Genomic DNA, 27,556 nt, shown 5'->3' with positions numbered 1-27,556 from the left:
CACTGTCTTGGTCACAGTGCAAGTGCGCCACCAATGCCTTAAACTGTGCCGCTTCAGTAGGTGTGCAGGTCTGGGAAACTGTGCTCCTTCTTTCTTTTGGTTGGATCAGACTTCGGTATGCCACCCTCTGGTTACGCCCCTCCCAAATAAATTTGGAGATCCTACGCTGCAGCTCCTGAAAGTGTTCTTTCGGCATTGCGATCGGTAACATCTGGTACAAGTATAGTATCTTGGGATGCAGGGACTTTTGATTGTGTTTAGTCGCCCTAACCAGAATAGAGCGAGCCTTGACAAAGTTTCCCTTTCTAAGAAAAGCTTGCAAAGCAATGGGGTGGAAGTTAGCCTCATATAACCACTTTAACGTTCTGGTAACCTGCACTCTCAAGTATTTTATCTGACATCTCTATTGGGATCCCCATCCACTTGCTCCTCTCTGCTGCAATAGAAAACAGTTGATTTGGCTGCATTTACCTTGAACCCCGATACCTTCCCATATTCCCCCACCAGTTCCGGGGCCCGTTTAGTCTAGTTCATCGTCCCATACGTGCAGCAGCACATCATCTGCATACATCGCCAGTTTATATTAAATGCGTTGCTTTGGACTAGTGTTCAGTGTACTTACCAACAGCTCACATCTTCCTCTTATGATACAGCCTGACTGCTCTGGCACTCTACCAAGGTTCCTTGAGTAGTACAGACTTCTACCAAGAGTTGGGGACCTGCATGCCAAGTGATTGTCAAACTCCCCTAACAAAATCCAAGCAAACAGTTCTGGGGTTGACACGGGTCAGGAAGATTATTCATATTTATGAAAATCTTACCTAACAAAATGTCTTCAGCTGGTAAAGCCTTATACTAAGAGTGGAGTTTGGGTACTGCCTCAGATATAGTTTATAGACGAACTTAGCTGGACCTTAGAATCCTTGTGAATCAGAGTGACAAGGAGATCCACTCATTTTTAAAATTGGAAAAGTGGACAAGCTTACGAAAGCCTGGGAATTCGAACAGGGCAAGGGCCCTGTATGAATCGAGATGAAGTGAATATAAAATCTGTACCTTCTAGTTGGGGAAACCAAAAAAGATATAGAAAGGAACAAGAACCCTGTACAAAGCAGAGCGAATTGATGAAGAAGAATTTGCATCAAAGCCAGTGAAGCTGGCAAGGTTACAAGAAGCCACGTACCCTGAATGACCAAGTATTGCATCCATAGCTAATACCAAATCCAAAGCACGTCTTCCAGTCACTAGACTTTGGGGAGTCTGAATGTACGACTTGTACATACGAAACTTGGAAAAGTAGCAATTGGATTAAGGAGGTTTCTATTTTGGTAAACTAATGTCTGAAGACAAAACCAGAGTTTTTTAAAGCATTTATTTTTAACTTTCAAAGACATGCAGTGTTGGGCAAGGCAGAAGTCTAACCCAGAGACTGTGCCCGGTCTCCACCTTTCCATTTTGTTTCTGAAGTGGTAACGGTAAGTTAGGAGGTAGGACTTGGACCAAGGACTTTAGTTGAAAAGGATCTTCAGTTTTAGTTTCATTAGATAGGGAACTTCCCTACTAGAAATGGGGCAAGATAGGTGTTTTTTGTTAAAGAAAACATTTTTAAAAATGTCAAGTCTGCCAACGTCTCCTGGTACACCACACTACAAAGCAAAAACGCCATGTCTAGGTTATTGTAGCTGAAGTGCAAACATTTACAAACCGTACCTGTTTCTTATTCCTGGAGGAAGATTTCGTTTCCCAACATCAGTTGCTGGATTCATGCAGGCAAACAAACGAAAACTGCTGTGACGCATCAGTGGCTCTAAAATAAAAGTTAACATTGAATCACTCAACATTCCAATGACCAATGTAAAGGAACACATTACGTTAAGAAAACAAATTGAGTTTCATGCCAGAGGCTTAACAATTCACTAGTTTTCAATTCAAGCAACCTCTACACTACAGAATTAATACATTTACATTTTGTTTAATAGTTATGAATACCTTTGAGGATTCACTTCAAATCATCACTTCTCCCCGAGGAATAGCCCTTTCCCAGGAGGGAAGGCAGTTGAGGTCGCAACCCGATAAGTCTCTGTGGGAGTGGTATAATGCAGGAGGATCTCATGCCCCCCCCCCCCATCTAGGGATAAGTACGACCATATCACATGAGAACATCACACCCCCACATACTCTAGCCTCTCCTTCCTGTGCTAACCTCTTTGTAGACATTAGACCTAACTACTGTTATAAAGCAGATTATCTTAAGGTTCTGTTAAGTACTGGGACAAGGAAGAAAAGGAACCTAGGTAATCCAAGAACTGGTACGAGTTGTCCCCGCAGACCAATGAAGACGATACATGGGAAAGAGACCAGGACTTCTACAATTGGCCCAGATACTTCTCGCCACATTGTATAAAAAAAAATGGACTAAACACTGGGTCTTGGGCAGCCAGGGAAGACAGTGCACTGAACGCAGGAGTTACAAAACCTACGTTGCTGATTGTGAGGGGGAGAGCGCCAAGGAAACTGGCTGTCCGCTACATCAGATTGTTCTGCGAGAGTGGCATTCTGTCAATCGGTTTGGCACAGTACCTTTGTATGAAGAAACAAATGGACTGAAGTCGTGGTTCTTGGCAGGTCCTGCAGATCTCGCTGGTCCGGAGCCTCAGTCGTGGGGACAAGAGGGAGGATGTCGGGGGACTCCTGCACTGCACAGGATCGTTGAAGAAAGCAAACAAAATGGAGACACTTCAGTTCCAGTAGCTGTAGATTCAAAAACACAAGCTGGTGTCCCTCTCCCTGGTTAATCCTAACCAGCCTTGAGAATGGTATCCAGGTGTATTACAAGTTGATTGGTCCCACCAACTCAAAGGATGAAGCCCCATCCTTGAAGGAGCATCTCTGTCGAATGGAGTTTGGCAATTTGGACCTGCAGCTGGGCTTCACCGGCAAACCAACGGTCCAGGAGTTGCAGCAGCCGTCCTCTTCCAGATTTACGGTGGCAGTTAGTTTTTACTATTTGTTAGTGTATTTTACTTTAGCCTTACCATGTTTGCCTACATCCTGTGGCTAGTGTCCAAACATGGCCATGCCACAAGGTTTTTAGTTTGTCCATTGGCCATCTTATCTCAAACCCTTCCTCCTGGCCTGTAAGGCCAGGAAATTCCTTATATGAACTTCAAGTGCCCACAAAAGCAGAGTCCTTTCGCTGGCTACTGCAGGATCATGCGTTTGATGCAAGGAAGTGGGTTGGTACTGTATGGTCCCAATCCACAAACTGGTTTCAGTGTCTAAGTAGTATTCATGAGTTGTGCCACAAGTAGTCCAGATTAGACCACTGCCGGGGTGTATGGCCAGATCTTTGCCTAGTGTGAGTTTCAAATCTACACCTGCCTTTTTGGATAAGAGGACCCCCTTGCACCCACTTTGGAGAGATCCTGAAAGAAACCGAAGGAGCCAAGCACCCTGTCCGGCTGCAAGACTTGCAAGGAGACCATGAACCCGTCGGATGAAGGCCTGGCGACCAAATTCTGCTGCTGCTTGGAAGAGCCATGTCTTCTTGAAAATCTCCAGCAGTCCTGTGAAGGAGCTGCAACCCTTGGAGTGGAGGGACCATCCATTCTAAACGTCATGTCCTGAGAAGAATAGCCTTTGGAAGTGCCCCTGAATCACCAAGTGGCTGACCAGCTCAGAGTTTGGGCTATCGTGCTGCAGACGTTGCTGTTCCGAGTTGGGGCCAGTGGGGTGCAGGCTTAAGTAACCGAAGACCAGCGACGCCGGCAGGCCCTTAGCAACAATGTGTAGTGACCACTGCTGTCCTGACCCAGTTTTCTGGGAGACAGGAGCTCCTAAGAGGACGTCTCCTTCGCTTTGGCTGGTGGGAACAACCAGTCCCTAGACAAACTCTGAATTGAGCCATCTCCCCGAGGTACTAGGAGTTTCCAGAGGTGTGGAACCTTAATACGAGGAGACCTGCTGCCTATTTAGAGTGCATCGTCATGGAAAGGCCAAATCTGTCCAACTCTTTGCTGAGACCTCAAGGACACTCCAGAGATCCGATACAACACTCCCAGACCCCCATCATCAGAGTGCGGCACTGCAGGAACCGAAGATTATCGCCCGGGCAAATAGCGTCCTTTGTGGTTACTGCAGATAAGGCTCCAAAACCGCAGAGTGAACCAAGAACTTGCTGAAAGTCGTGCCCAGGTCCTCCCTCGAGACCGCCGCTGAGAGACCCCATCCACTGCCCTGCCTTCAGTCATCAGACCAAGGAATCCGGAGGTAGGGTTCAGAGCTGCAGCAGCCAGCACACACCTTTTCTTCCAACCTAAGGTACTGTGGTTGCTTACCTGATTCCAGAAAGTTGCTCCAGAGCATTGGAGTGCATGGAGGTGTCCATGTCAACCCAATCTTACCTATGATTCAAGCCACTGCTTGTGTGCCTTCATCAAGTACTGTTTAGGGTCTCCATTGTTAGTTATAACTTGCCGCTTCTAAAAAACTAGAATAAATCCACAGGACCTCTTTGTATTCTGTTGCTTGGCTAGACTTTGAGCACTCCCCAAACATCCTTAAGCAAGGATTGTGTTTTTGGACAAAAAACTTGCAATGCGAAGAAACCCGCTCTAGAACATTGAACCATGCTAGTGTTGCTCTAACCCTTTTCCTTTCTTCAAGTTATTTTCTTATGTGTGCTTGCAGAGTAAATGTCTTACCGTAAATCTGCTAAGAACACATGTGCGTATAGTTAGGCAGAATTATATGCAGTACCCTTTGGGAACACTACACACAATTAAGACTACAAGTGACAGCACAATTTCACCTTTGGTACAAGCCTGTACTACACAGATAAAGTGGTAGCAGTAGCAGAGCAGCCATATTTATCTCAAGAGTAAGTGACCAGTATCAAATAGTTACACAAAGGACAGCAATTACTATGATTCAGGCAAACGCTGACTCAAGGTTTTCAAGTAAAAGAATATACATTTATTTCACTCTTCAGTTTAATAGTACATTATAAGCAGTCTAAAAATCACACTCTTAATACACCACACCACTTCCCTTAAATTCCAGGCAGGTTAAGCTCACAAAATGAAGTGGGAGGAAAATGGCACTCCAGCAATTTAAAAGGGAGGGAAAGAAAGTTAATAGAAATTAAATCACACCAACAGCTAAGTACTCAGGGCAATTGAACAAGAGGAACTACAGAGATAGGATCGGGTAGAAAAGGCTTAGGGCCAAAGTCAATGGGTCAAAAGTCTTTTGCTCAAGATCACACGGTTCAGGGTAGTTTGCGGTAAAGTTCTTGGCACGGTTTCCGGACGAAGTTGGTTGATACAAAAGTTAGTTAAAAGAAGGCTAAGCCCTCGGATTGGAGAAAGATTTCAAACACTTTCACCGCGGTTGAACGAAACCAACAACCAGATTTGCACAGTACCTTAAAACGGAGAGGGAGCTGTAGCTGACGCAGATATTCCTGGTAGTTTCTGTAGGCTCACGGTTCCTGAAGCAACTGTCGGACTGACACGAAGTAGGAAGGCTGGAGGGTCCTGCACTACCCAGGGAAGAAACCAGCAGCAGAGCAAAGCAACAAATAAATGGTGCCCTCCTTAAAACCCAAGCAGGGTCCAACCTTCCTGGCTATCCGGCCCACTGTAGCTCTGTGCAGCGAATTCGGCCAGAGGAGGGGTCCTGGCTTGCAGTTTGGGTGAACTGGTTGGTCCCAGCAGCTCAAGGGAAGACGTTTCCTGGAGGATCTTCTCTCTCGTCGGATTCTGGAGATTCGGACCTGCAGCAGGGATTCACCGGGCGGTTCAGTCTTTGTAGATGTCCTCTTCTGCCAGCTCCTCATTGGTTCTTTCGTTCCAGTGGCGACTGCCTTTTCTGTCCCAGAGACCTGCTTTTTATGCATTTTTCCCCCCATTCATACAGCCTGGCTGTCAATCACACAGCAGGGTGGCCGTCCTGGCGAGGACAGTCCCCTCAGCCAAACAGGAGTGCGACTTGGGTTACCAAGGGAACCCATGGCAGGGGTCCGAGGCTCCCTCGCTCACATCCTGCCTACCTAGACTTTCAGGCACCCTAAGGAGGGCTTCTGTGCAGAAGCCCACGAAAAGACAGTGAACAAAAAAGTCATCCCTGGTTTGGCGTGCAGAGAAAAACACAAGAAAGACTTTAACAAAAAGACATGGTGAATAAACCCAGCAGGAGCCAAAGTAAAATGTATTTGGTCAAGCGGGTTTATTTTTGAGGCTAATATAATAGCCTAAAACATGACCACGTTTATATAAGATAATCGTGGTAGGAAAGTTAGGGTAGATACTACTGCCATCAGCCAAGTTTTAATGTAAAGGGAGCAAAACAATTCTTCAAGAAGTATAGACAAAAAGGGATGAGTTAACCCTTTCCAATACTTCATGTAAGATGGGGTGTACTGGGTCTATGGTTTAAAGAGAAAAGTTAATGCCAACTTTACCCTTTTCTGGGGGGACAGTAGTCAGCCCCAGAAAATGGAGTCGGTGGGAAGTCCCAAAGACAACCCTGTGTCACTGCACTGAAGGTGCTGTGTAACATGAAAATATGAGGCCATGGGAGTAGGTGAGGCTCCAGTGCTCAAGATCACACAAAAAGTGGAAACACACAGCAAAACACATGTAAGGGTGGGGAAAAAGGCTCACACTCTTACCAGGTGAAAAAAAATAAATCCTAGAAATCCAGCAAAGCTGCTGAGGGACTCATTAGGTAAGGGAAATCTGCCATTTATGAGAATTCTCCCTAAAACGTATAATGACTGATAATACGCCAAGTATTTCAACAGGTCTCACCAACAGAGAACAAGTGCATTACACAACAAGAGGTAAGTTATCTTAGACTGCACAGTACCTTTAGGTTAAAAAAAAAAGTGCAGCAGATCCTGGTTTTCCTGGGCCTCAGTCGTGGGGACAAGAGGGAGGATGTCTGGGGACTCCTGCACTGCAACGGGACGTTCAGCGACCGCAACCGGCAATCTTCAAACAAGTGGCATTTCGGTGTTTCAGTTCCTCGCATCTACCGCAAATAGCAACACTGCGGTTCCTGGCTGTTGAGATGGGCTTTTCTTGCCTCTGGGGTCCAGCACTCTTTTGGTGGCTTAAGCTTGGTCAGTCCTGCTACCTGGGAGTGCGGACAATCTTACTGGAGCTTTTGGCCAGCTTAAAAGCAACACACACAATCTGGTGTTCCTCTCCCTGGCTAGTCAGTTCCAGCAGCAACTGCAGTGGAATTTCAACCAGCTGTGAGAGGCTGGCTTACTTTGGAGTTGATTGGTCCCACCAACTCAAGGGGTTGAGGCGAATTCAGAGTTTCAGTACAGCAGCAGGGCTTCAACGGGCAAACCAACAGTTCAGGAGTTGCAGCAGGCGCAAGTTCTTCAGTTCCTTCAACCAGCGGTCGACACTGCCTTCCAAGCCAAAAGCCTCGCCTTTTATTCAGGTTTGTATCATTCATTCATTCATTCCAGCCTCGCTATCAGTCACTGAGCAGGGTAGCTGTCCTTGCCGTATCGTCAGCCGGCCAATCACCACAGAGTGCATTTGGGTCTCCTAGGAGACCAAGCACAGGGAATTTCGGGCACCTCCCACCCTTCCTGCCCCCGCCAGACTCCCTTGAGTCAGAGGCGGGCTTCACTCGTGAATCCCGCCAAAGGCAAAGCAAACAAAGGGACCAAACCTGGATTGGAGCAAAGAGTAAATCTCAAGAAGGACCTTTCCACAAAGAAATGGCCAAAAAAGAAAACCGGACAATTTTGACAAAAATGGCACCCATGGGTGCTTTGCCGTGGCTGCGAACGCAGTCCGTAGTGAAATCCCATAATGGAAGTAAAACGTAAACCACTGCCACCAGCCATTCAGTGAGGAAAGGGTAACAAAAATGTTACATGAGAAGCTAGACAAAGGGGATACCAAGTAACCCCTCCAGCACCCTATTGTAAGATAGTGTGTGCTGGGTCTAGAAAGTTACAATGGTAAGGGAATAGTTTCTTACCTGTAACTCCATTTCTCCAGCATTGGTATCTTTCATGGATTCACATGCTTGGAATATTCCCCGTCGTCAGACTGGGACCCCTCGGTACACATATATAGCCTTTTCCAATAGGAAAACTTCCGACACTTTTGTGTCCTATCTACGTCCTTTTAGGACCCGCCTACGCATGCTCCGCAGGCCGTCCCAGTATAAGAGGCCCGCCCCCGCGGCTCCCCTTCAGATTTCGGCCCCTCCAAAGTAGGAAGGGTTAGACTTATCCATCAACTACATTACATTGCGGGGAGGTTGGCGGGCGCATGTGAATCCATGAAATATACCAATGCTGGAGAAATGGAGTTACAGGTAAGAAACTATTCCCTTCTCCAGCATTGGATCTTTCATGGATTCACATGCTTAGAATAGATTGTATAGCAGTAACACTTGAGACGGCGGTGAGAATGTAATGTACTATACCCTCAACATACTACACAATGCATATGTACAGTAGGAATAAGTTATCTCAAATAACCTAACCCACATAAAATAAACTGTCATTAAAAGGTAGACAACATATTCTCCACAGCGTGGAGCTTACCTTACTGAAACAGATGGCGCAGGACGGCTCTTCCCATCTGCACCTCGTCCGCATGCTGCCTGGCAAGGCAGTAGTGGCGGGTAAACGTGTGGGGCACTGACCATGCCGAGGCTTGGCATATGTCCGTCAGCGGAATTCCAGCCCATAACGCTGTTGAGGAGGACATCGACCTTGTAGAATGAGCTCTAGGATGTCCTTGCAGTGGCCTTCCGGCCTTAGACTGACAAAAAGCAATCGTCGACGAGACCCATCTAGCCAATCCCTGTTTAGAGATTGCTTTTCCTCTCGTCGACGGACCATATGCGACGAACAGTTGCCGAGTAGCCCTGATGTCTTGTGTACGATGTAGGTAGAATTTCAGAGCCCTCTTAACGTCCAGGGTATGAAGAGTTTTTTCTGCTGCCGATGATGGAGTGGCGAAGAAAGTAGGCAGAACCACGGATGAGTGTTTGTGATATACCGTCGGAACCTTCGGGACGAACATAGGGTTAGTTGCCAGGACTACCTTGTCCTTAAAGAATCTTAGGTAGGGCGGGTCCACGACCAGCGCTTGTAGTTCCGAGATACGTCTGGCTGATGTGATAGCTATCAAGAATGCCAACTTCCACGAAATGAATGTTATGTCGGACGTGGCCATAGGTTCGAAAGGTGGTTTCATCAAGCCTGCCAACACTGTGTTGAGGCTCCACGTCGGGGGAAAACGTTTCACCGGGGGAAAAGCTCGAAATAAACCCTGCATGAAGTGTTTTACCAGTCTGTCACTGAATAGAGGAGAAGACTGCCTCTTCCTTGTGTACCTCGAGATGGCTGCCAGGTGTACCTTTATCGATGAGGGGGACAATCCCTTTTCTGCCAAAAGGAGCAGGTAAGGTAGAACTTGTTCCGGCGTCACCAACAATGGTTGTAGGCCCCGTTGTCCTCTACACCATTCACAGAATCTCTGCCACTTATAGGAGTAAGATTTGTTAGTAGAAGGGGCTCTAGCCGCCTGTAGAATTTTTGGGCAATCCTCTGAAATGTCTAAAGCACCGAACTCCGAGAAGTCAGGAACCAGGACGTAAGGTTGAGACTGTCCGGGTCTTGATGCCACACCGTGCCTCTGTCCCGGGATAGAAGGTAAGGGACTTTCGGAAACGCCATGGGATGTTCCAGCGATAGATGGAGGAGGTCTGAGAACCACGGTTGCCTCGGCCAGTATGGTGTCACTAGGATCACCCGGCAATTGTATCTGCGTATCCACTGTATTGTTTTCCGTATGAGGGGAAACGGGGGAAAAGCATAGAGGAACATGTCCGTCCATGGGAAGGAGAACGCCTCCCCCACCGAACTCTCTTGGGGCCATCTGCTTGCAAATTGCTCGCATTTCTTGTGGTCTTTGGTCGCGAAGGCGTCCAGAGGGGGGTGACCCCATTTCTCGAACACTTTCCTCAAGTGACCCGTGTCCATTCCCCACTCGTGTATCTGGGCCATGCTTCTGCTGAGGGAGTCGGCTTGGCAGTTCCTCACTCCTGGAAGGTGATGAGCCACAAGGGAAATTTCGTGCTTCGATGCCAAATGCCATGTTTTCTGGGCTTCTATGGAAAGAGTCCTTGATCGTGTCCCTCCATGTTTCCTCAGATAAAACATGGCTGTTGTATTGTCGGTCAGTATTCGCACTCGCAAACTCTTGATGTGTGGTAGGAACGCCTTCAAAGCCCATTGTACCGCTCTGAGTTCCAGTACGTTTATGTGTAGGAGTGACTCCGTTGGAGACCAGCGACCTTGCGTTTGGAGAGCACTCATGTGCGCTCCCCATCCGGTTAGGGACGCATCCGTAACTATGGTGCTTTGAAACTCCGGCTCCTGTAGGGGCACACCGTTGTTCAGATTGTGGGAACTCTGCCACCACTGAAGGGTCCGACGTAGCTTGTCGTCGTCGATGGTTATCCTGTCCGACCACGATCCCTGAGCCTGTGTCCATCGGTCCGCGAGGAATTCTTGGACTGGCCTCATGAATAGTCGACAGTTTCTCACCAGATGGATGAGGATGCCATGGCCCCTAGGACCGAAACATACTTTCTCACTGAGATCCTGGTGTTTCGCCGTAGCCGGGCCGCTTGTTGAATGAGTCTTGAGGCCCCGTCGAGAGAAGGTTTCACCAGCCCTGAGTCTCGAACTGTGCCCCCAAGAATACCAGCGTTCTCGATGGCCGCAGAGAGGATTTCTCGAAGTTTATGGCGAATCCTAGCCGTTGTAGAAGCTGCATGGTGGCTTGCAGACTTGTGTTGGTTGACGCTGGGGAGGATCCCCTTACCAGCCAGTCGTCGAGGTATGGGTATACATGGTGGCTTTGCTTCCTTAGCCAGGCAGCCACTGGAACCAGGCATTTTGTGAACGTTCTGGGGGAGGTCTTGAGCCCGAAAGGAAGAACCGTGAATTGGTAGTGAGTTCGCCCTATTACAAAACGTAGGAATTTCCTGTGTTTCCGACACATTGGAATATGGAAATGCGCGTCCTGTAAATCCAGGGACGCCAGGAAATCTCCCTTTTGAACTGGGCGGATCACTTCCTGCAGAGTGAGCATCTTGAATTTCAGGCTCTTTAAGGACTTGTTGAGATTGCGTTAAGTCTAGAATGGAACGCCATTTGCCGTTCCGCTTTTTTACGACGAAGTATCTTGAGTAGACTCCTTGGCCTCTGTGATGTTGGAACTAATTCTATCACGCCCTTCGCTAACATGAGTGTAACCTCCTGTTGCAGTACCTTCATATGGGACTGAGCGGTGAACGCAGGTGGAATATGCGGAGGGTTGTGTTTGAATTGCAGAGAGTGTCCGTTTCTTATATTGTCTAACACCCATTGGTCCGTCGTTATCCTTTCCCATTCGTCGACATATGCTGAAACTCTTCCCCCCCAGAACGGTTTGTGGTATGTCACTGCTGATCTTTATTTTGCTTGTCTCTCGACGACGATGGGTATGGTGGTCGTTTTCTGGAAGACTGAAGTTTCGTCGACGGTTAACCGATTGTGAGGCATGTCGGTATCCCTGGAAGGGGTAAGCCGATCTGGCAAAGGATCTGTCTCCAGAAGAGAATCTTGAATTACCTGAAGCCCCTCTAAAGGGACGAAAAGACTTGTAACTTCTGCCACTCTGGAGGGCACCCAATGAACGTGCCGTGTCCGAATCTTCTTTCATTCCTTTTAGGGCCTCGTCCACCTTCTCACCGAAAAGAAGGTCTCCCTCAAAGGGCATATCTAAGACCTTGTATTGCACTTCTGGCCTGAAGTAGGTACACTTAAGCCATGACTGTCGACACAACACTACACCATTGTTGACTTGCTTGAAGCCTGACTCAGCGAGATCCACCGCGATGTTTATTGCGTGATTTGAGGCTTCCTCACCCTCTCGGACCAGTAGCATCGCCGCCTTCCTCTGTTCTTCTGGAAGATGATCAAGCAGCGGAGCTAGTCTGTGCCACATCTCCCTATCGTATCTGGCCACAATTGCCAGAGAGTTTGCGGCCTTTACTGTGGTCGCTCCCACGGAGAGCACTTTCTTGCCAAAGGCATCTTGGCATCTCGCTTCGTTCTCAGGAGGAGTCATGCACTTGTGCTGTGCCTTTGCCTTCCTCGCTGCTGCCGCCGACACCACCGAGTCCGGTGTTGGTTGAGAGGATAAACACTTGGGGGTAGACTCTGGAGCCTTAAACTTTTTTTCTAGGCGTCCTTTCACTGCTGGTTCTGAGAATGGATGTCTCATTGTCTGCAACCTCTCTTTCCATACATGATCTAGTATTGGTATCGAGAACACCGACCTCCTTCTCTTGCCCATGTGGTCAAACAAAAAACAGTCCTTTTACTGTTCTTCCTGGGACAGACCAAATTCTTTGCATGCCTTCTCCATCATAGAATGGAATGACGCAATGTCGTCCGGAGGGGACGGGTGAGCTGGGCTTCTGGGGTTTTCCAACTCTGCCTCTGACTCCCAGGTAGGATCCCTGGAGGGGGATAATGAGATATCCGACATGGCTCCCCTGTCAGACTCCGAATCTGGCAGCTCACCTTCCTCCTGTGCCAGTGTTGAGATTGGCGTGCGTGGGTCGGTTGACGGGACGGGCCCGGCTTATCGACGGGTGACTGTGGCAGGCTTGCCTGGGGTAGTCGCTGGTCCAACGACCGTAACAAGGACTGAAGCGTGGACAGAATATCCAACGACAAAACCGATTGCGGATTGAGGAGAGGGGCAGATACCGGTGTAACGGATGCCCTCATCAACGACTTGTCAGCCGCTTGTAGCCCTAGGTCTGCTGGGCCAGCAACCCTCTCGTTCTCGTCCTCCGAGGACAGCAACATAGCTTGTTCTTGTAGCAAAGCCTCCGGGGGGGTCGGGTCAAAGACTTCAGGCCTCCAGGCCTCCTGTAGGACCCCCGTCGACGAGGCCCTCGTCGACGCCATTGTCGACGGGACGGTGGATGCCCCCTGTGCAAGTGGCAGGGAGGCGGCCGATGACTGGACCGCCGTCGACGACGTAGACTTCGCAGGTGGTTTTGGCGGTCCCGCCTTCTCCACACTGTGCCCGCTTTTACTCGACTCTCGACTCGTGGTCGACCTGTGATGATCGCCAGAGGAGGACTTCCTTTCCTTCTCATGCTTTTTTGATGAGGATGATTTCTTTGCCGAGGAGTCTCTAGTGGAGCTTCCAGACGACTCTTTTTCCGACGATTTAGATTTCTTCGCCGGTGGTTCCGACGAGGCCACACGGCGTGATGTTTTCACCGACTGTGTGGAGCCCACCTCCGAGGGGGGGTATGCCCCCGCTCCATCATTCAGCCATGCCACCAGGCGTCGGTTCCGGTCTTTGAGGGTTTTTTGAGAAAAACCCTTGCATATATCGCAGGTATCCGCCGAATGGTGAGGGTGGAGGCAATATATGCAGTCCATATGTCCGTCCCCTCGTAAACCTTTTTTAAGCCGCATGTCGCGCATGGACGGAACAGCGCTTTTCCTGACACAGAGGACATTATACTGTACTCGAAATCCAATAACGCAACCTAGTACAAAACAGTAAGACAACACGAGGAGATCCCACTACTTTGGAGACGGTTGAAATCTGAAGGGGAGCCGCGGGGGCGGGCCTCTTATACTGGGACGGCCTGCGGAGCATGTGTAGGCGGGTCCTAAAAGGACGTAGATAGGACACAAAAGTGTCGGAAGTTTTCCTATTGGAAAAGGCTATATATGTGTACCGAGGGGTCCCAGTCTGACGACGGGCAATATTCTAAGCATGTGAATCCATGAAAGATCCAATGCTGGAGAAAGTCAATATCACTTTACTGCTCTGTGAAACAGTAGTTTATTCAACCTTTGGAAAATCTGGAAGACATCGCTGTGCCACTGCACTGAAGGTGCTGTTTGACAAAGTAAAAGATGATGCCTATGGAGTTTGTCAGGCTCCATAACCAAAAGAAATACAAAGTTCAAAAATCCCATTAAAATACGAGAGTGTGGGAAAAGGGCCTCTCCAGGTTAAAAAAATCAAGTCCTCAAAATCCAGCAAAGTTGCTGGGAGTCTCCAAGGTGGAGGGAATTAGCACATTTCTGAGAATTCTCCCTAACAACCCCTTCTGAAGAAGGCTTACACTAACTTAAAATAATTGTTTAATCAATATACCTTGTGTGCAAGTGTTTATTTCAATACTTCACACTGTGAATCTCTGTGCAACTCCCCTACAGCTAACATTGACCCCTCTTGAGATAAGCCTGACCGCTCAACAAGCTACCAACCTGTAGAGTAGACATACACCAAAGGTTGGGTTCCTATTGCCACAAGGCCAGGGTTGTTGTAGTGCACCCAAAGGGTACTGCATACAATCTTGCCCAACACCCTCGGAGCTGGCGAAGGAAGGGGACTGAAGAAAGCCCTTAACTACCCCCCACCCACCCTCCTTTTGTTGTTTACGCCTGTGCCGACTAGGTGAACAGTCAGGTTGCCTGGACCTCCGCTCTTGTAAGCCACGAAACCCTCAGAATATCTGCCCATTGTCTGATCGCTGATGTGACTGGGTGTACACCTCAAGCTTGGCCTTTGTAAGGATAAAGACTTTGCAGTTTTCAAACCTTTTCTTTTCATCTAGCTCCTCATCAGTGGTGGAGTCAAACAAGGTTGCCACCCTTGAATGTAAAGACCCATATGCGTTCCTGGAAGTCTTGGTTTAATTTAGGAGCCCATAGCCAGGCAGTCCTCATGTTCGTGGAGATGCATAGGGCCCAGCCAGAGATGTCAATGTGGGCCACGGTGGACTCCATGATGTCTTGCGCCACCATTTTAGCCTCCGCCAGTCCCGTCTTTAAACGTGCCTGGCTCTGCACTGGACATTTTGGAAGGAAGTCAGCTATTTCCAGCCAAAGCCTCTGGTTAACTGCTCCCAGCATGGCATCCGCATGTTAATGACGAAGATGCAGCGAATCGTTTGAATAAAGCTTCCTGTATGCCTCCAAGATCTTCTCCTCACCTAGCAGCATCGAGGACGAGGTGGTTGAGGACGAGTGAGGCTTTAAGTAGAGTGACACCGCACCAATCACCGAAGAGTGTGGTTAAGGGTGGGCCAACAGCAAGAGTATCCCCCTCCATTTGCCTATACTTGGCGTCTAGGTGTCGCTTGACCAGCTGGACCGACTGAGGTTTGAGCCACCCCTTTTTGGACAAGGCGACTACGTCCTTCTGCATCGGAAAACCCGTTCTAGCCGTGGTGTGCGAGTGAGGACTTCAGAAAGTACACCTGCCTCAAAACCCAACTTCTCTGCCAACCCTGCAAGTCGTTCGTGGAAGGCCTTGGCTGACTTCATCCTCGTCTGTGTCCACCCAAATGTCTGGCTGGTCTGGAGCAGGTGGAGGCGTGCTGGGCATCGAGGGCTGAGGTGTGGAGACTGGAGCCATAGGCTGGTATGGAACCACCTTAACTGTTGGAAGCAGTGGAGCCGGAATCGAAGGAACCGACTTGGGCAGCAGGGGCTGCCACCAGGCCTGCAGCACTGGAGCCATAGGAGGAATGACTATGGGTGCGGGCGGCGGGACGGAGGGAGCATGTCCCCTGATAACATCCTTGAGGAAGGCCCCCATCTGAGGTAATCTCATGAGTAACTTTTCAAAGAACCTGTCCTTGCAGGCCAGTGGGGTGGCAGGTGATCTTGACGGGATAGAGGGCGGCTGCTGGGGCCGGTGTGTATTCTGTCTGGTTGCAGAGGAAACCTGCCTTGCGCTGCTGATGGATAAGCTGTAGGCCACTGTTAGGGCGAATTCTCAGACATGTGATAATTCCCCTCTAACTTAGAGACCCCCAGCAACTCTGCTGGATTTTGCCAACTTGAATTTTTAACCAGGAGAGAGTGAGACCCTTTTTCCCCCCCAGTCTGTTAGGCAAAGTTTGAAAGCAGTACCCTCTGCGAACACTACAAGCAACGATGACTACAGGTATAGGCAACCCAACCTTTGGTATAAGCTTGTACTACACAGTTTTGGTAGCGTGTTGAGCAGCCATGCTTATCTCAAGGGGGGAAATGTGAGCTGTAGTGGAGTTACAAAGATTCACAGTTACAGGTATTCAAATCAACTCTTACATTAAAGGTTTCTTGTATAAACAATGTATTCATCAGTCAGTTATAAAGCCTTCTTCAGAAGGGTCCAATAGAATAGTAACACAAATATACTTCAATACTGTGCACACTGAGTTTCTGGATCAGACAAGACCCTTTTGGGATGGCCCAGACACAACCTACACCATAGGTGACTTCAGTAACAAGGGTGCTGGGGACATTAATATCTTACTGTTGGCATTCAGAATACTCTTAAGTTCTTAAGTGTTTTTAAATACCTTCTCTTGGATAAACTACTGTTTCCAAGAGCAGTCAAGTGAAATTGACTTTACTAACATTTCAACTTTCTAGACCCAGCACACACTATCTTACAATAGAGTGCTGGAGGAGTTACCTAGTATCCCCTTTATCTAGCTTCTCATAACATTTCTGTTACCCTTTCCTCAATGAATGGCTGGTGGCAGTGGTTTACTTTTAACTACCGTGGTGCGCATTTACCACGGGCTGTGTTCACAGCAGCATTAAAGCACCCAAGGGTGCCATTTTTGTCAAAATGGCCCTGGTCTTTTTCCACCATTTCTTTGTGGGAAGGTCCTTGAGATTTACTCTGCGCGCCAAACCAGGCTTGGTCCCTTTGTTAGCTTTGCTTGAATACTTGTCACTAACTCCCCTACAGCTCACATTAACCCCTCTCGAGATAAGCCTGGCTGCTCAATCACGCTAGCAAACTGTGTAGTAGAGACTTATACCAAAGGTTGGATTCATATTGCCAGGAGGTCAGGGTTGTTGTAGTGCACATAAATGGTACTGCATACAATCTTGCTTAACAGCCACGTATCTGATTGACACCAGTCCCACCTTGTAACTCGTTCACCCACCTGCTCCGATCCACTGGGCGCTATCAGACGAGCGGCCATCTTGTTTGGCACATTGGCCATCTTGTCGAGCTGCATGCCACGTGCCGAAGTCATGGTGCTTGGCTCACTGGGCCCGGCCTCCTCCAGAACTCTTGGCGGTGGTGCATGAGCCTATCCTGCAACTCAAACCGAGGCCTGGTAGGAGTGTTGCCCTCGGCGGAGTCACCGGTAGTGCTGCATGCAGGCTCCCCTTCTGCCAGCTTGCTGGTACAAGGGCATAACCCCTGGGTTATACCCCAGTAAAAGAACCTTGCGGTCACTCAGCAGTGTTTCTGGAAAGATCTACGGACACCTAGGCCTGGCGGCCATTAACTGAGCTAGCCTCTGTACCCATGCTGGTGTGAGAATCAGAGAGGTTCTTCCTGCTCGGGTGTTTCCCTGGGGAGGAGGCACCTTTGCGGGGTGCGCTGGAAAAGAGTGGCCCTCCCTTGGGCCTTGACTTAGGTCTGATGAAGTCCTTCAAGTCCTTTGGAGGCGGTTTCTCGAATAGCACCCTCCAGCTGGCTAGTCTGTTCTTCAGAGCACGCGAAGAAAGTGCGTTGCATGCGGTACAACGTTCCCATTCGTGGTTGGGGCCAAGGCAGCGGAGTCAAAGAGCGTGGGGATCTGATGTAGGGAAGAGCCCCTTGCATGCTGGACGCCTTCTGAAGTCGACATGAGCCGGGGAGGAGCTTGGCGCCAGAGGACCGAGTACCTGACTGATAAAGGAAGACAAAAAGACAGAAGAAAGTATCCGGGGAAGAGTGCGTGGTATTACATGGCTGAAGTCAAACCCAGGAGTGCTGGTGAAATCGTCCCGTTCCCGTCGATGCTGGAAAGAGGACTGAGGTGTGACGCCAGGGGAGCGGAGTCAGGGTAGTACAAACTCCCAGGGCCGCGTGCCTCAATTAAAAGGGGAATGTTTTTTCTTGTGAAAAAGGTTCTGTCTCCCGTCCCTAGTGAGGGGAGGGAAGGGCGCCCATGCAGTATGGAGGAAAGGGGACGGGACGCAAGAGTATGTCTGACAAGGCAGGAAGCGAGGGAGGAATCCCAAACTCCTGGTAGACAAAGTCCTTCACCTTGCTTAAAAGGAACGAACTACCAGTGTGGGATCTGGCTGTCCTGATTGGACAGCCAGACCTCCCCTTTCTTTAAACTGCTGGGAGAGATTGCAGAGGTTGTGCTGTAGTTCCTGATAAGTACTCCGAACCTGGAAGCTGCTGACAAGTCGACCATGTTAGGGAGAATTCTCATGTATGTGCCAATTCCTCGCACCTTCGAGCCCTCCAGCTCTTTTGCTAAACTTTGGGACTTTGAACTTTTCAAATCAATGTGCCTTCGGTGTTTATTTTCTTTGGTTATAGACTAACCAACTCCAAAGGCATCATCTTTTCATTTGTGTCAAAGCATCCATTTGTGTCACAGCATCCTCATGCAGTGGCACAGGGAAACCTTTTCAGGCTTTCCCAAGGTTTAACTACCTTCTCTGAGATAAACGGTTTCCCAGAGTAAGTAAAGTGAAATTGACTTTACTAGCCTTTTAAATTCCTAGACCCAGCACACCCTATCTTACAATAGAGTGCTGGAGGGGTTACTTCGTATCCCCTGTGTCTAGATACTCATGTAGCAGTCAAATGCTACCCTTTCCTCTCAGAATGGCTGGTGGCAGTGGTTTTACAATGAACTACCATGATTTTTCCTGACCAGGAGCGCTGGTAGCGTTAACTCACAGGAGCCATGTTTTTCAAGATGGCATCTGAGCCCCCTCTGTAAAAACAGGTTGCAATCTTTTTTCGCCATTTCTTTGTGGAAAGCTCCTTCTAGAGTTTTGCTGTGCGCGCCAAACGAGGTTTGGTCCCTTTGTTCGCTTTGCCTTTGGCGGGATTCACAAGTGAAGACCGCGTTAGGTGCCAGAGTGTCTGGGGTGGGCAGGAAGAGAGAGGGGTGCCCGAAACTCCCTGTGCTTAGTCTGCTTAGTCTCCAAGGAGACCCAAAAGCACTCTGTGGTGATATGCTGACTGTCCGGCAAGGACAGCCACCCTGCTGGGTGACTGTCAGCTGGGCTGGAATGAAAGGGAGAAAACTGTTTAAAAGGCGAGCCTCTTGGCTTGGAAGGCAGAGTCAACCACTGGAATGAAAGAACCAAAGACGAGCTGGAAGAGGACGGCTGCTGCAACTCCTGTACCGTTGGTTTGCCCAGTGAAGCCCTGCTGCAGGTCCAAATCGCCAAGTTCACCTCGACAGAGAAGCCCCTACAAGGACGACTTCTCCATTTGAGTTGGTGCGACCAATCAACTAGACAGTAAGCCACCTGGATACCAATCTCGGAGCTGGTTGCATTTTCCTCAGAGTGCTGCAGGAAACCAGGGAGAGGGACACCAGTTTGTGTGCGTTACTTACAGCTACCGGAATTTCAGTTTGTCAAGTGCCAGCTTTTTGACCAGTCCCAGTGTAGGAGTCCCTAGACGTCCTCCCTCTTGTCACCACTACAGACACAGGAACAGCGAGATCTGCAGGAACAGCGAGATCTGCAGGAACAGCGAGATCTGCAGGAACAGCGAGATCTGCAGGAACAGCGAGATCTGCAGGAACAGATGTTATCAGCTGCATCTTTTTCTTCATTGTAAGGTACTGTGAAAAAAGACGGAGTCTTACCTCTCGTGGTGAAAGTGCTTGAAACTTTTGCAACTCGCAGGCCTAATTAGCTTGTGACCCAACATATGATGATTCTTTTTACAAACTACTTCTGAGAACTTGTGCAGAGACTTTACTGTTTACTTACCAAAACCGCTTTATCATATCCAAGACTTTAGCCCATTGACATTGGCCTAGCCCATTGAATTGACTCTTCTGGTGAACTCCAAGTATCTGCACTGTTTAAGAATAATTCTAACCTTTCATGTTCTAATAATCTTTACCTTTTACTCCTCTTGAAAACTATTGTGAAAAAGTATTGAAGTACGTTTGTGTGTGATTATATTGCCTCCTTATGAATGTTTTATAACCAACAGAAATAAATGATAAAGTATTTATCACAGAAACCTTGAGTGTAAGAGTTTATTTGAACACTTGTGATTGTAAGACCTCTGTATAACATTACTGCTCACATTCCCCTCTTGAGATAAGCCTGGCTGCTCAGCTCCGCTACCAAAACTGTGTAGAACAGACTTATACCAAAGGTTGGTTTTGCTTACACCTGTAGTCCTAGTTGTGTGTAGTGGTCCCAAATGTTACGGCATACAAACGTTGCCTAACAGACCACTGCATCTGAATCCGAAGAGGAAGATGAAGAAAAGACATCTGTAGCCATCTCCAGCAACCAGAGAACCTGCTGTGTAACCAGAGCCTGATGCAACCCTTCCTTCCTATCGACCTGGGGGTCCTGAATGTGAACTCCTACCCAGATGCTGTTGAGATCCACTAGTCGCAGCAAGACCTGCATTTTGAGCCATCTCACGACGTGCTGTAGCCTTGCTGGGCTGCAAAACGCCAATACCCTGGCACCTCGAGCCGCAGTGTGGTGCATGGTCTTCCAAACTCTGAATCCGTCTGAAACTTGATGGCCTCCTCCGGATCTCCAAAGAGACGATTGGAATCCCTTAAGTCCCCTCACCAGAGTGTAGGACAGAGCGAGTGAAGAGAATCTGACGGGCGATATTTGATAATCTGGCTGCTGTAAAGAATCCCCAAATACACAGAGCCGCAAGAATCCGTGAAGTATCCGTTGCTGGAAGCCTCATCCGACAACTGCTGCTGCAAGTTCCCATCCAGTGTCCAATCCTTTCGTCTCCAGACCAAGAATCCAGGGACCGGGTCCTGTGCTGCAGCATCCTGAAGGCATCCAGCCCAAAACTCTTCTCTCCTAAGGTACTGTGTGGGCTTGGGTAATAACTTAAGTCTGGTGTGCATCCTGTGAGGCTAAGTGGGTGGGAGTTTGCCCATACCACTGGCCGGGCCTAATGCTGGAACACATAGGGAGCCTTCTCAGAAGTCCCTGAAAACTGAAGTATTTACTTTCAGAGTTGGTTGTTAAAGAAGATATCCTCTGGAACTTTGAGTTTCCGGAAAATAAACCCCATCTCAACCAGCCTACAGCTGGCACCTAGACCACTAGACTGAATAAGAAAAGGCTTCTGTCTTGAAAGAATGAGTGCATTAAGGAACAAGTTACTTACCTGTTACTGTTCTCTAGCATGGGTCTGGCATGGGTTCACATGCTCATGAATATTCCCTGTCAGGCCGGACATCCTCAGTAAAAGAAAAAACGGTTTCACTTTCGTTTATAAACGGTTTCTCCTATAATCCAATCACTGAGCTCCGGGTCACAGTGCCCCCAGCCAATTACTGCCCTCTCCCCCTTCTCTGGCAGCCATCTTCAGATTTGGTAGCATGTAAAGTGGCAGTATGAGCAAGAAGAGCAGGAGGGAGGATTTACATGTCAATCTATGCCAAACCCATGAAGGAGAACAACAGTTACAGGTAAGTAAATTGTTCCTTCTCCAGTGTGGGGTCTGGCATGGATTCACATGCTCATGAATAAGGAACAAGTTACTTACCTGTAACTGTTGTTCTCCAGCATGGGTCTGGCATGGATTCACATGCTCATGAATATTCCCCGTCGTCAGGCTGGGAATCCTCGGTAAAGAAAAACCCAGTATCAGTTTCGTTTCTGATCTGTCTTTCGTAGTAATAACCAATCACTGGTCTCTGCGTCATACTGACCACAGCCAATGACTGCCCTCTACCTAAGCACCGCCTCTGGCAGCCATCTTCAGATTTGGAAGCACGTGAAGTGGCAGTATGACCAAGTGAAGAGCCGCAGAGGGGTAGGCGGGAGGGTTCGCATGTGAATCCATGCCAGACCCATGCTGGAGAACAACAGTTACAGGTAAGTAACTTGTTCCTTCTCCAGCATGGGGTCTGGCATGGATTCACATGCTCATGAATAAAGAATACATAGCAGTACACACATGCACAACCACGGGAGGTGGCAAAGGCTCAACATTAAGCATTGCATCAAACTCAACATTAAGCATCTTACCTCCTCTCACCTCAGGCGAACAGGTTGCGCAGCACTGCTTGGCCGACCCTGGACTCCTCCCTGGAATCCCGATCGACGCAGTAGAAATTCGTGAAGGTGTGCGTCGACCTCCACGTAGCAGCCCTGCATATGTCCAGCAGGGGCACACCAGAAAGGAACGCCGTGGTAGCTGCGATCGCTCTGGTGGAATGGGCTCTCGGACGGCCAGGCAGCGGTCGGTTTGCCAACCGATGACAGTACATGATACAGCCGGAGAGCCATCTGGAAATGGAAGCCTTCGAGAGAGCCTTCCCCTGATTGACAGGTCCAAAGTTCACAAAGAGTTGTGACGTCTTCCGAAAACACTTTGTGCGGTCCACGTAGAACTTCAGCGCTCTAGCCACATCCAGCGAGTGCAAAGTCCTCTCAGCCGGCGACGAAGGCGACGGGAAGAATACAGGCAACACCAAGGGTTCGTTGAGATGGAAGTCCGACGGTACCTTGGGCATGAAGGAGGGGTGCGTCCTGAGCACTACCCTCGTGTCGTGAAAAGTCAAGTACGGGGCCTTGCAGGAAAGGGCCTGGATCTCTCCCACCCGTCGTGCGGAGGTGATGGCCACAAGAAACGCTGTTTTCCACGACAGAAACTTCAACGGGGCCGAGTGCAGAGGCTCGAACGGAGGTCCCATGAGCTTGGTCAGCACCACGTTGAGCTCCCACGCCGGGGCCGGAGCCTTCACCGGCGGGAACGATCTGAACAGTCCCTTCATGAACTCTTTCACCAGACGATGAGACCACAAGGACGTCCGCCCCGTGGTTCTGGTGTATCGGGAGATCGCAGCAAGATGAATCTTGATGGACGCGTGTGCCAGTCCAGCTTTGGCCAGCGTCAGCAGGTACGGCAGTACTTGGGGAGCCGTAATCCGTAGAGGGTTAATCTTCTGTGCGTGGCACCAGACAGAGAACCTCTTCCATTTGTGTCCGTAGCATTTAAGAGTCGAGGACGCCCTGGCCTTTGCAAGAACCTCTCTGCAGTTGGCCGGTATGTCGTATCCTCCAAACTCTAGCGCTGCAGGAGCCAGGCCTGCAAGTTCAGCGATTTCGGGTCGTGGTGGAGGATGGCGCCTCCTTCCCTGGAGAGCAGATCCGCGTCCACCGGCAGCTTGATTGGCAGGGACGCTGACAAGTCCAGAAGGTCCGGGAACCATATCTGCCTCGGCCACGCAGGTGCGACGAGGATCATCCTGCACCGTGACCTCTTGAGCTGGTTGACGAGCCGGATTAGCAGTGGCAAAGGAGGGAACGCGTAGAGGAACAGGCCATCCCAGGGGAACGAGAAAGCATCGCCCATGCTCCTCGCCTGGGGAAACCTACTGGCGAACCTCCGGCACTTGGAGTTCGTCGCCGTCGCGAACAGGTCGATCTGGGGTGTGCCCCACCGTCGGAAGAGGCGATCCTGCCGTAGTTCCCACTCGTGGCACGAGCGCAGCTCCCTGCTGAGTGAGTCGGCGATGGTGTTTTTTATCCCTGCCAGATGAAACGGCACCAGAAACATCCCTTGGGCGACTGCCCAATGCCACAGGTCCTGCGCCTCCTTGGACAGTGCTGGGGACCTGGTTCCGCCCTGTTTCCTGATGTAAAACATGGTGGTGGTGTTGTCGGTGAAGATCCTCACCACCTTGCCCTTGAGGGACGGAAGGAAAGACCTGAGGGCCCAAAACACTGCACGGAGCTCCAGGACGTTGATATGTAGGGATTTCTCCGTCAGGAGCCAAAGGCCTCTTGCGTGCAGATTTTCGGTGTGCGCTCCCCACCCTTCCAGGGAGGCATCCGTGGTCACTGTCTCTTGGTGGGCTGGCGTCTGGAAGTCCATGCCCGCCGTCAGATGCACGCAGGTGCCCCACCACCGGATCGCTCGTCGGAAACGCTCGTCGAGTGTGATCCTTTCCTCGAAGCAGCCCGTCGTTTGGATCCAGCGCGCGTCCAGGAACTCCTGCAACGGGCGCATCCGGAGCCTGCACATGGGAATGAGGTAGATGCAGGAAGACATCATTCCGAGGAGGGACTTGATGGACCTCACCTTGGCCGCGTCGGCCACCAACATCCGCTGCACCTTGCCCAGGATGGTCCAGGTCCTCTCCTCCGACGGGGAGGCCAGAAGGGACACTGTGTTGAGCCTCGCTCCCAGAAACAAAGAGTCTTGCGCGGGCACCAGGTGGGATTTGGCGTAGGTCACGGAGAATCCCAAGTCCGTGAGAAGTTGGACGGTCCTTGCCGTGTGAACCACGGCGAGCTCCCTTGTCTTGGCTCGGATGAGCCAGTCGTCCAGGTAGGGGTAGACGTGGATCCCTTCGCGGCGCAGCTGCGCCGCCACCGGTGCGAGGCACTTGGTGAACACCCTGGGTGCCGACCGTAGTCCGAAGGGGAGGGCTTTGAACTGGTAATGACGCCCTTGGACCACAAACCTGAGGAATTTTCGGTGCCCCTTTAGGATGGGAATATGGAAGTAGGCATCCTCCAAATCCAGCGACGACAGGAAGTCTCCTTCCTCCAGCTGACCCAGGACGTGCTGGAGGGTGACCATCCGGAACTTTTGCGCCTTGATGAACTTGTTCAGACGTCGCAGGTCCAGGATGGGGCGCCATCCCCCCGTCTTCTTCTTCACGAGGAAGTATCTCGAGTAAACTCCGGAGCCCCGAAGCCTCTTTGGGACGAGTTTGATGGCGCCCTTCCTGAGCATCGCCTTTACCTCCAGGAGAAGTTGAGGGACGTGAAGTTCTTTCCTGGCCACGGGGGGGGCGCGCGGACACTTTTTGAAACTCGAGGCGTCCAGCACCCAACGGTCGGTGGAGATGGACTCCCACACGCTGACTAAACTCGCCACCCGGCCTCCCACCGGGGTGCTTCGGTGGGGGCCCCGACCCCACGGCCGGTTCAATCCTGCTTCGACGAGGCTTTGCCGCCTTGACCTCCTTGGCGACGACGGCGGGGTCCGCCAGACTTGCCTCGTCCTCTGTAGGCCTCCTGAGACGACGAGCGGGCCGCTTGACGGTAGGAGGAGAAACCGCCGCCGGAACCTTTGGAGGCGCCCTTGCCTCCGCTGCTCCGAAAGGGCGTCCGTCGTCGTTGCAGAACTCCAAGGGCCCGGGCCGTCTCGGTGTCCGCTTTAATGGCCTGAAGGGAATCGTCCACTGTTTTCCCAAACAGGTTGTTCCCATCGAAGGGCATGTCCAGGACTCTGGTCTGAACGTCTTGACGGAAGTCCGTAGCCTTGAGCCATCCACGCCGCCTAAGGCAAACGCCGTTGCCCAACTGGCGGAACCCAGTGTCGGCGATGTCCGTCGCAACGGTAATGGCGTGGTCCGAAGCCACCTCACCTTCCTGCAGGATCTCCAGGGTCTCTGCCCTCTTGTCGTCCAGCAGGGGAGCCAGTTTGTACCAGAGCTCCCTGTCGTATCGGGTCACGATAGCCAAGGCGTTGGCAGCTTTAATCGTCGTCTCTGCAGACGAGATGACTCTGCGTCCCATAGCGTCCAATTTCTTTCCCTCGCCGTCTGGTGGGGAAGTCGATGTGGAGGCCGCACCCCCCCCCCCGCTTTTTTCCTGGCCGCCGCGGAGACGACGGAGTCCGGGGTAGGCTGCGCCCAGAGGCACAGGGGGGCCGTGTCCGGGACCCGGTACTTTTTCTCGTACCGGTCTCTTGTAGCTGGCGTTGTGGAAGGGTTCTTGAGGAGGGTGAGGCCCTCATCCCAAATGTCGTCCAATAGAGGCACTGCGTGGACCGTCTTCCTCTTGGCCTCGCGCCGCTGATAAAGGAAACCTTCCTTCTTTTCCTCAGGGCAGAGTTGGAAAAGCTCGGATGCCCTGGTGATCATGGAGTGGAACGATCCAATCTCGTCGGGCGGAGAAGCCCTGGTGGGAGGCGACGACGGTACATCCTCGTCGTATACCTCGTCGTCCGTACCCGTCGCTGCCGTGTCAGTCCCCGTATCATCCCCTCGGGTGGACGGGGAGGAGGGCTGGAAGGGGCGCGACGGCTGAAAAGGAGGAGGAGGGTGGATCCTTCTTTTCTTGGTAGGGGGAACCCTAGAAGGTCCCAGTTCTGGGTCCCCCGACGGGAGAGGGTCCGTCGGCAATGGTAGTCTCGTCCTTATCTCTGAGCATAAGGACTGTATAGCCAACAAAATGGCCGCCGAGCTGTCTCGCGGCGCTGGCAGAGGGGAAATCCGACGGGCGATCAGGGGCCCCGTCGGTACCCTCGACGATGTCGTTGTCACCTGCGTCGGGATCCATCCCGACGGGCTGGTCTTCTTCCACGCCGAGGCCGTGGCTTAAGACCTCGACCAGCTCCTCCTCCGAGGTTGAGGCCGAATCTACGACGACGCCCTGCCCCCCCTTTTTCTTCCCCGCCGGGGGTTTCACGGGGGTCCTATCGATGGGCACAAAAGAGGACTCCCTCCGAGGTGGCAGGGAGACTCTGAGCCCCAAGGTCGCCACCACTGGTGTAGCCTCCACAGGCTGAGCCAGGGCCGCCGCGACAGTTTCGATAGAGGGCTTGGCCGGATGGATTAAGGCCTTCACCACCTTAGGTGCGCTCACCGCCTTATCCTTGAGGGGGGGGGGGGGGGGGGGAACAGTGCCTCGCTCACCCTCCGCCTTCGAGCTCGACCGGGGCCTCTCCAGGAGTCTCGCCGGGTGCTCGGCCTTCCTCTTACCCGACCCAGAGCGTTGGCTCGTGGTTGATGGTGCTGGGGAGGGTGCGCCCAGCCTGGCGCCAGTAGAGCCCGACCGTTCGGCGCTCCCGGTGCCAGCGGACTCGCGGTGCTTGGCCTTATGTTGGACCCCCGTCGCCGGGGCGTCCTCAAAGGTCTTAGAAGACCGCTCGGATTTCTTCCTCTTCTTCTCGCCGGACGGGCTCTTCCCTTCCAGCCAGTTGGCGAGACGTTGATGGCGGTCCTTCATGGTCCGCTCCGACATGTTGCCGCAAAACGCAGTCCTTCTCCACGTGCGTCTTGTCCTCATGTAGGCAGTAAAGGCAAAAAGAGTGTTCGTCCTCCTTGAAGACGTTCTGCAGCTGGCATCCAGGGCAGACCCTGAACAGCTTTCCGGGCGTCGAGCTTCCCTTCTCCTGGGCCATGACCGGGCCTGAGAAACTTCTGGAGTCCTCCAAAAGCGTAGCTCGACGAGATCTTCACCCTTGAGGGGCGCAGACGAATCCGGCACGGGTCCCCGTTGATCGGATGGAGAGTCGGTGGAGCTGGAGGCTCTTTTGACCGAAAAAACAAAGTTTTTGAGAAAAAACGTGAAAAAAAAAAATAGCACTAACGCTCGAGAGCAATAGCACGAGGATCCCAACACATGAACGTGCGGTAAAAATCTGAAGATGGCTGCCAGAGGCGGTGCTTAGGTAGAGGGCAGTCATTGGCTGTGGTCAGTATGACGCAGAGACGAGTGATTGGTTATTACTACGAAAGACAGATCAGA

The 27,556-nt window shown here is 50.9% G+C and overlaps 1 protein-coding gene across 3 annotated transcripts in view; it reads right to left on the bottom strand.

Moving 5' to 3' along the window:
- MDN1 (midasin AAA ATPase 1) overlaps positions 1-27,556 on the bottom strand; it is a 2,688,524-nt gene that overhangs the window by 2,323,234 nt on the left and 337,734 nt on the right. For all 3 annotated transcript variants that reach the window (XM_069606482.1, XM_069606484.1, XM_069606483.1), the window contains exon 19: positions 1,711-1,807. In XM_069606482.1, coding sequence (XP_069462583.1) covers positions 1,711-1,807 — 97 coding nt within the window. The remainder of the gene's footprint in view (positions 1-1,710; positions 1,808-27,556) is intronic.

The sequence above is a fragment of the Ambystoma mexicanum genome, chromosome 4p, assembly GCF_040938575.1.
Source record: "Ambystoma mexicanum isolate Mex_15411 chromosome 4p, UKY_AmexF1_1, whole genome shotgun sequence".
NCBI lineage: Eukaryota > Metazoa > Chordata > Amphibia > Caudata > Ambystomatidae > Ambystoma > Ambystoma mexicanum.
The sequence above is the reverse complement of the archived record's forward strand: the minus strand, read 5'-3'. Positions and strand labels throughout refer to the sequence as shown.